The 10,017-nt window shown below is 36.5% G+C and overlaps 1 protein-coding gene across 3 annotated transcripts in view; it reads left to right on the top strand.

The window, feature by feature from the left end:
* The window catches only part of PPFIA2 (protein tyrosine phosphatase, receptor type, f polypeptide (PTPRF), interacting protein (liprin), alpha 2), a 507,538-nt gene that overhangs the window by 374,807 nt on the left and 122,714 nt on the right, over positions 1 to 10,017 (top strand). For all 3 annotated transcript variants that reach the window (XM_010832020.1, XM_010832022.1, XM_010832021.1), the window contains one exon: positions 3,834 to 4,055. In XM_010832020.1, the coding sequence (XP_010830322.1) occupies positions 3,834 to 4,055 (222 nt within the window). The remainder of the gene's footprint in view (positions 1 to 3,833; positions 4,056 to 10,017) is intronic.

Raw genomic sequence — 10,017 nt, 5'->3', positions numbered from 1 at the left:
TTGTCTGATTACTGTTTATATTTACTTAAATTTCTCTTGCCTTGAGCCCATTAAAACTATGCAATTTTTAGATAAGATTTTAATGGACTTCAGATGCACAAAATTGGAATAATCGTTTTTCTAATTAGAAAATTAAGATCAATCAGTTGCAGTGAACAAATATTTGCAGAATTTATATACATATGTGTGTGGTTGTGTACATGTGTGTGTGCTGTTTTATGTATGTTCATATAGCTATATACACACACACAGCCGTATTCTTGGTACTTGTCAATACCATCCAACATGTGTTGTTTATCCTTTAGATTATATGTCCTAATTAAAAATAATAAAGTATAGATGAAATGAACTGTGAATTCAAAGTTTTGCATTTTAATTCAAGTCAGCTTTGTGTAATTACCTAAGTCTCAGTTTCTCCAAAGTTCTTAAGGACTTCAATCTTGAATGTAATATTTCAATAACATAAAACATTTTTCAAATAAAAAAAATTATTTTCTAATTTTCATAGTTTCTAAAACTTTCCTTTTTTCTAGTTGGCTAGAGAAAATTCTCAATGTGAAGATGTAGAAATTCTATTAAAGCTCAAGGTTTCCTCCTTACTTATAGGTTGTATATAGAGATCAAAAAAATTTGCTGTTATTATAGAAATTCAGTAATATAATACCCCGTGATCCCAAATTTGGACATAACTGACTGGCAATTGGCTCTAGCCTTTCTTCCTAAATCAGTTCTCAGTTGCTGTCTAATGAATGTAAATTGGCTCTTCCCAGTTCAACGTATAGATAATTATGTCATATTTTAGACCAGTTCAGTCACTCAGTTGTGTCCGACTCTTTGTGACCCCATGGACTGCAGCATGCAGGGCTTCCCCATCCATCACCAACTCCCAGAGATTACTCAAACTCATGTCCATTGAGTTGGTGATGCCATCCAACCATCTCATCCTCTGTCATCCCCTTCTCCTCCCACCTTCAATCTTTCCCAGCATCAGGGTCAGTTCTTCGCATCAGGTAACCAAAGTAATGGAGTTTCAGCTTCAGCATCAGTCCTTCCAGTGAATATTCAGGACTGATTTCCTTTAGGATGGACTGACTGGATCTCCTTGCAGTCCAAGGGACTCTCAAGAGTCTTCTCCAGCACCACAGTTCGAAAGTACCAGTTCTTCGGCACTCAGGTTTCTTTACAGTCCAACTCTCACATCTATACATGACCACTGGAAAAACCATAGCTTTGACTAGACAGACTTTTGTTGGCAAAGTAATGTTTCTGCTGTTTAACACGCTGCACTGAGTGCCCCCAACCCTGCAGCAGACCACCGCTGACCCACGCCTCTGCCGAAGACTCCTGGACACTCATGCAGTGATCCCAAAAGAGACTGATCCAGACTTGCCCATGAATGTCATATATAAAGGTCACAATCAATGTTTTTCCATTTTGTGTTCTTAAAAACTGTCTAGAATGTTGGATTTTTATTAGTTTCACAATATTACTGGTCTATGTGGTCAAGAATTCACCTGCCAGTACAGGAGACACAACAGATGCAAGTTGAAGAAGATCAACCTGGGCCAAGAAGATCCCCTGGAGTAGGAAATGACATCCGTGTCTAGTGTTCTTGCCTGGAAAAAAATTTCATGGACAGAGGAGCCTGGCGGGCTAGAGTCCATAGTATCGCAAACAGAGTTGGACACAACTGAATGACTGAGCACAAACACAATACTGGTCTGTGTTGTATGTGGTACTGCATACCCCAGGAAGGACTTTTAACTCTGGAAAGGCAGTTCCCTTCCACCAACAGCAATTCCTGGGCATGTTCTCAGCTCTGATCCCTCAGTGAGCATCAGTCCCAGCAGCTAAGGGAATCAAAACTGAAGGAGCATCTGGTCGACTGATCTGTGGTTCCTCTTCAAAATCCCTACCTAATTGTAACACCTCTTACCCATTTTACTAAGTAATTAGAAGTTTGGCACCTGTATTACAGACATTCAGTAATATTTTTGAAGTACTAACTGCAGATCCAGCTGGTATCTTAAGATGCTGTCTAAGACTGTCTTTCTCTGGCCTTTTAATTTTGATGTGTCCAGCTGTTTCTCCACATGTTAGGTAACTGGACTTATCAACATACCTTGCCATTTGTTTGCTTTCCCATTCTCTCTGTTTTATCTTTCTCACTTATCTTCTGTGATGCAGTTGATAGCCCTCCTTTTCTCCTATGGGCACATGTGCTAAATCATTTCAGTTGTGTCTGACTCTTTGCCACCCTTTGGACTGTAGCCCACCAGGCTCCTCTGTCATGGGATTCTCCAGGCAAGAATATTGGAGTGGATTGCCATGCCTTCATGCAGGGAATCTTCTCAACCCAGGGACTGAAGCTGAGTCCCTTTTGTCTCCTGCATTGCAGGCAGGTTCTTTACCACTAGTACCACCTTTTGTCTAATGTGACATTTGCATTCCCAAGTGTCATGAGTTACACAAAATCACAAAATAAAAAACACAGAGCTCATGGGGGAAAGGGGTTTGCAGCACAGCTTAGTGACTTCGAAAAGAAATAGAATACTAGTAAAACTGGTAGCACAGTTTTACCCATGTTAAATGGTTAAGAATTGCATAGCTATGATAAATTTAACTCTTTACCTTGAGAAAGATGTGAAGTTTGCTTATTAAAGTGGGTGTCGGAAGGGGTATAACTGTGAGCTGTTGTGAAGTGGTGGAAGGAGCGGGTAGGTAAAATCGGACAGGCGTACAGATATGGATGGTTTAACCCGAACTGCTCCCTGAAGTGTGAGTTCGGTGTTTGATGCTTGAGAAATGAGCATGTGTGGCATTTTGATTAATATATTCCTACACTGATTGATTCAGCAAGGTCTGTTTTTCTGCGTTTGGCCAGTGATTCTCAAGAATGAGATTGCACGTGAGAAAACACAAATTACATTATGTTCAATTTGTTCCTTAATGTATTTATCATGCTAGAACAAATTCACGTTTCTCAAACAGGCATTCTAGCAGAATTGATAATACTTTCTTTGCTCTCTCTCCATTCTTTCCTATTTCTGCTTGATTGTAATCCTTTTGTTTTAGAACTTATTTCTCCCCAGTTCCTGCACTGTCTTCACCACAAAACTCCAGTGCAGCTTGGCTGTAGGGCATCAGTCTGAAGACATGGATCACCCTGGTTTCCAGGCAGCCCCTTCAAAAAGAGGACAAATCAGTCTCAAATTATTTAAACTCTTTCAGCCTCTTTCCTGTGGATTGTGCACACTCATAACTTTTATGTTGATAGCAATATAGAAAGCAAGACTTTTCTATGCCATACCTTTGTTCCAACAAGGTCAGATTCACAATAGGAATAATCTTATTTAAAAGAAAAATGTTGTGTAAGCTCATTTACTGAGTGTCATTGAAAATTAATTGCAAATTCATAAAGGATCTTGAATAAAAGTAGAAAATATTACATAGTTTCTTACTAATGATAGGCTGTATTACATAAATATAATATTATTTTATAATAAATTTCATATGTAATTGATTAAAAATAGCTGCCACTTACTGAATGCTTAGGGTTTACTTGTGTTTTGTGCTAAACTGTGTATAATGTGTATATAGTAGCTTCCAGTTCAAATGCGCCTTTTAACCTACTTGAAAATTACTGGTCTACTTTTATATTTTAATGTCAATTAAGAGTTTTCTCAGAAGCTTAGTTTTCCTCCAAAGTTAGTTCTATTAGAGTTCTTACTGTTCAGTACGAAATGTTTATCAGTCTTAGATCTTTAAGGTCATGGATTTCAAATTAAAGAGGTAGATAATTCTCAGTGTCATTTCTTTCTTTTTTCCCACAGCGATTGTCCAATGGTTCTATAGACTCAACTGATGAAACAAGTCAAATAGTCGAACTACAAGAATTGCTTGAAAAACAAAACTATGAAATGGCCCAAATGAAAGAACGTTTAGCAGCCCTTTCTTCCCGAGTGGGAGAGGTGGAACAGGAAGCTGAGACAGCAAGAAAGGATCTCATTAAAACAGAAGAAATGAACACTAAGTATCAGAGGGACATTAGGGAGGTAAGTGATTCATAACACTTTCAGTCTCTGCTTCCTAAATGCTGCCTCTGAGATAGTTTTCCATAATTTCCACTGATGGCATGTGCTCATATATTTTCCCAAAAGATCATAAATTGGAATACATTATGTTAGTTATGAAACGTATTCACTAAGGCAAAAATAGTTTATTTCATCACTTCTCTAAATATGTACAGAAAGAAAATGTTGGTAGCAAGTCTCAGAATTAATGAAAACTATAGTTTTTTAATGAATTTTTAAAAGTTTAAGCTGTTAATTTTAAATAACCCTAGATTTGGGTATGAATAATGAATTGCTATACTCTTAGCAGATGGGAATACCCACAGACATTACTTTAAAAATGTCTCTCTTATTTTGGTTTTGTATCTATGAATGTGAATGTACATGTGTGACAGTGGGAACCTTTCTTTTTCTATATATTCAGTTCTTCCTAAATGTAACATCACTTCATCTATTTGAAAAAGAGTACTTTATGACAAAAGTTACAAGGAGATGTCTTATTTGTGACATTGCGGGATCATCTTACCAACTAAAGTGCAAAGTTTAGAATCTTCATTTTATCACTCCATTTAATTAAAAAGAAAAATTATCTACATTCATAAACTTTTTATGATTTTCACATTTTCCATTTTACATGTTCTTTTAAATCACATTTTTAATTTTTTTATCTTTTGTGTTTCATTAATTAGCTATTATTGGAGTTGATTCTGTGTATCCAATTCTTTTCTTCCCATTCTCCTTTGAGCCCATCTCTCATACTTTTGCTTCCACAGTCCCGTCAAAACAGTTCTTATTTAGTTTAACTTCCATGTTGCTAAATCCAGGAGCCACTTCTCAGTCCTTTGAAGCACTTGATCTGATTCCTGATATACTTTTTCATCCTGCTACTAGCACACTACACTCTTCCTGATTTTCCTGCATTTTTGCTTGCTACCCCTGTCTCAGGCTGCTTTACGTTCTCTGCTTCTCATCCCTAACTGTGGAAAGCCTTCCCTCTTCAATCAGCCTTAACGCCCCTGGTAAATCCATGCTGTTTCATAGCTCCAAAAACTACCCATGGCCTTATGATTCCCAATTTATATCTGCAGCTTATCTGTCTCTCCTGATTTCCAGATGCCTGAATCTAGATCTCTAATGGGGGTCTCAAAATTAACATCCTCAAGACTGGTTTATTGCTATTCCCCCTAAGAAGTCAGATTTATTTGCAGCCTTACTTATCGCAGCTGATGGCAATACTACTTATTGGTGTTCAGACCAAAAACCTTGGAACTGTCCTTGGTACCTCTCTTTCACTCACACTGTATTTGATACATCCACAAAGCGTATTACTTCCAACTTCAAAATGAGTTTGTCACATGACCTCTTGCCACAGTCTTCATGGCTCTTGCTTACTCCACACAGCAATCTTCTGCCATTAGAGCATCATGATAGTGTATACTCAGCACTGCAGCCTGAGTAACCTGTTACCGTGTAAGTCAGCTCAAGTCACTTTCTCCTTGAAGCTCTTCAATGACTACCTATTCTACTTATAGTAAAAGCAAGGTCCTTGCAGGGGTCTACAATCATACTATCTCACTGCCACCCTCTGACCTCTTGGAACTCTACTCTTTCCCTTTAATCCATTCAATTCAGTTACTGTGGCCTCTTAAACAAGCCAGATCTATTCTGTTGCATTTTATTTTCCTTCTGCTTTTTACTCAAATGTCTTCTCAGTGGAGCATTCTCTAGACCTAGTGTTTATAAATATACACTCTCCTTCTTTCATTTTTTAAAAATCTCACAGAATTGCTGCCATCTGACAGCAGCATATACTTTACTGATTTACTTGTTTGTCATATGCCTCCCTCTCCAGTGTACATAAATATTCATAAGAGCTGGGATTTTGTGTTTTGCCTAGTTTTGTTCATTGCTCTATTTTAATCACATATACAACTATTGAGTATATAATAGGCACTCAAAAGCTCTTTGTTGAAAGAATGGATATTTATGAGTGTTTGGTGTAAACATCGAAAGGCATGGATGAAACCAGGATATGTCTGCAAACAATACCTACTATCTCAGAGTAAGATAGATGATCCATGAAGTGAGAGACCAATCTGCCACTGCTTAGATAATGCTCTCTATGCCTTTATATTGGAGAAGGAAATGGCAACCCACTCCAGTGTTCTTGCCTGGAGAATCCCATGGACAGAGGAGCCTGGCAGGCTATGGTCCATGGGGTCACATACAGTAAGACATGACTGAAGCAACTTAGCATGAATGCCCGCCTTTGTATGAATTAACAGTTCACAAATGCATCTCTCATCTTCACTCCTTCCAGCACTCAAACTCAGATAATTTATAAAGTAGGTGAAGTGTAACCTCTCTTCTGTATTACTGTTATGAAATGCTACAATTTTTGAGCAGTAAACCACCAGGGCCATTCTTGAACTTTTAATCATTTTCTACTTCTTCATCTCTTAGTCTCACAGAATTAGCAGTGTTTTGTTTTATTTTGTTTTCACTTAACACTCACCTGTTCTATTTACACTTGTTTAATCCAGTGTCAACTTAGACAGCATATTAAAAGGCAGAAACATTACTTTGTCAACAGAGGTCTGTCTAGTCAAGGCTATGGTTTTTCCAGTAGTCATGCATGGATGTGAGAGCTGGGCTATAAAGAAAGCTGAGTACTGAAGAATTGATGCTTTTTAACTGCGGTGTTGGAGAAGACCCTTGAGAGTCCCTTGGACTGCAAGGAGATCTAACCAGTCCATCCTAAAGGAAATCAGTCCTGAGTGTTCATTGGAAGGAATGATGTTGAAGCAGAAACTCCAATGCCTTGGCCACCTGATGCGAACAGCTGATTTATTTGAAAAGACCCTGATCCTGGGAAAGATTGAAGGCAGGAGGAGAAGGGGACGACAGAGGATGAGATGGTTGGATGGCATCACTGACTCAATGGACATGAGTTTGGGTGAACTACGGGAGTTGGTGATGGACAGGGAGGCCTGGCGTGCTGCAGTCAAGAGTCAGACACGACTGAGCGACTGAACTGAACTGAATCCAGTGTCACTCGTAGATAGAGCCCAGTATCCCCAGCTACCCGTTTCTTATGATCTATGTAAAAATAAAACTTTGATTCTAAATAGTTTGGATGTAGGTGACAAAAAGTTGAGTCAGATTTAAAATATCAGTCACATATTTGATGCCGGATATTAGGAATTCCTTTCAATAGCTAAGGTGTGTTCTGCTTTCAGAAGGAATTCTTTTAAAATAGAACTATTCTTATCAGCTCATAATTTCTATGTAGTTATAATATAGAAAGGTTTCATGAGAAAGGAATATTTCTCATCATTCACATTTGAGGGAGAGTGGTGCAAACACAAATGCTTCCAGAGCTCAGGCAAACAATATAACTGTGTAAAGAGGAGATGCATACAGTAGGAAGTGATAGGGTTAATGAGATCTGGACGAGGAACCTATATTCTACCTGTCTTTTGGATGCGTCGTGTGTGTGTGTGTGTATTAAGGACACTGTGAAGGCCAAATAAATTATGTCCCATAACATCCAGGTCACAGGCCCTGGGGCTCTGGTTTGCTGCTAGAAATCACTTGAGAAGCGACCTTGGAATCTATTCCAGATGGATTATGTTTAATTTCTTTCATTTCTCCTGTCCTATAGGGAAGATACTTCTAATTGTGCCATTTTTCTCAGGTTATGTAAATAACTTGTCCAAGGCCTACCCACTGTTCTCCCAACACACCACTTCCCCACTTCCCAGCACCATAAAGGATGGAAGACTATTCCATCTTCAGAATCCGTGCTTCTTCCATTAGGGGTAGCTTTGAAATCAGCAAGATGCAATCATTTATTCAGAGATAGCAGCCATCAAAAAGAATGCAGCTCACTATAACTACTTCCTATATTATCAAGCCTTTTACCTTTTATATAAGCAAGAAAATATGAAAATCATGTACTTTCAAAAGGTATCATATAAACATTAAAAATTTCAGACTTTGCTTTGTATCCTTGTCTACTAACTTGCAAGCTACAAAGACTACTAGCTTGCAAGATTTCTAAGTAGAAAACAAAATAAGGTGATCCTCCTTGCTATCTCTATAATGCTGCCAGCACAGTATCATTTATATATGATATACGCAATAAATATTTGTCTAATTAAGAAAAAAATAGAGAATAGGAAAAATTGACCATAAAATTAAAAACTTCAATGCAGTTGCTGTGCATATGCATAGTCGAATATATCTGAAACAAATTGTGTGCTTATCTTTCATTAATGGTTTCAGACTATATTTTAGCAAATATTCTTTGTCAAGAAATAAATCTATTCAAAATTAATTTTTAAGTTTCATCTTAAGTGCTCCTTAAATTGACTGTAGCCTGTTAGAGTAGGGGCTTGGTTGAAGCTTTGCACAGGACTCACACTAGAAAATATAGTCAGTCTCATGACAGAGACTGAATTACCTCTCCACTCTTTAAAAAAGGCTACTAGTTAGTAGTAATGAGTAATAGTAATACCTCCTTAAACATATTGCTAAGTAAAGAGTTAAAATTTTCTGTGAAGTATTTCAGTTATATTTTATTTTCTGAATAAAAACAGCTCATCACTCTAACTTCTTAAGAGCAATTTGAATGTTCCCTAAGTGATTGTATGAATGACTACATATAATTTAATCTTTTCTGTTATCTGAAACATGGAGTTATATTTTTTCACTTTAGTAACTCTAAGTTATTATAGAATTACATTTATTTGTTATAATAAAATATAGTCTATAACCTTCAAGTCAAGAGAAAATTAATTATGCAGTTTTCTCCCTTTTTTAGGCTGAAGTTCTTAGGAACTGGGAAAAACTTTCTTGCTTAGAATTTCTTAGTAATACACAAGGAAAAGATATTTCTCCAACTTGTAAATTCAAAATTTATTTTTGGCAACACAGCCTGTAGTTATAAATTGAATCTCCTATATGAATCATTGAAATAAAAGTGAAATACCGAAGTCCCATCCAATGACTCTTACACATAACATATGTCATAGTCAGATTAGCTATTAATAATTGTAGGCATAATAGTAATAAAAATAATACATAAATAATAACAAAAAGCTATTATTTATTGAGTGGGTATGGTACATGATAATAAAAAAGAAGCTAGCATTTACTGAGTGTGTATTATATACAGGACATCATGCAAAGCACTTACAATATTATATCATGACAGTGTTACGTAGTAGGTATTAATATCCCAACCAAAGTCCAAATTTTAAGAAAAAGAAGATGACACATAGAAAAATTAAGCAATGTGTACCTAAAGCAGAGCTAATAAGTATCAAAAACTAGGATTAAAAGCAAGTATATGCTACTTCATAGTCACATTCTGAAGAAGCACATGTATGCATTTAACTGAATTTTGCAAGACATTTATATATGTAAACTAGGTTTAGAATTTTTTCTTGGGCTACAAAATTGACATAATATTCCCAGAGTTCTGAATGAAAACAAAATTAACACTACGATATATAACAATATGATTAATAATTGTAGGCACTCTGAAGGAATACTCTGAAAACCCTACCATCGTTGGACTAAAAAATATAGAAAATAGAGTAAGTCTAAATTTTAAGGAAAAGTTTTTTAAATTGTAGCTTCTGTTTGGATGGCTATGATCTAGGGAAGTGTATATACTGTTGAAAAAAATAATTTGGATAATTTTTGACAAATTGATGGATTAATTTTCACACTTTTGAACATTAGTATAAACATAAATAACCAAGGAGGTGTTAATTTGGTCTTGAAGTTCAGTAGGATTAAGGTAGTCAAAGAAGGCAACAAAGCCTAATTTCAATCCTTTTAGCCATTACTTTCGGTATTTCTCTCTTATTTAAACTTAACCTAGATGTCTAAGAAAATTATCAGCTGTGGTTTTAAAGACTGAAATGCTCTGAGA

This window comes from Bison bison, unplaced genomic scaffold, assembly GCF_000754665.1.
Source record: "Bison bison bison isolate TAMUID 2011002044 unplaced genomic scaffold, Bison_UMD1.0 scf7180017864535, whole genome shotgun sequence".
Classification (NCBI taxonomy): Eukaryota; Metazoa; Chordata; class Mammalia; order Artiodactyla; family Bovidae; genus Bison; species Bison bison.
This window is presented reverse-complemented; position numbering and strand designations above follow the sequence as displayed.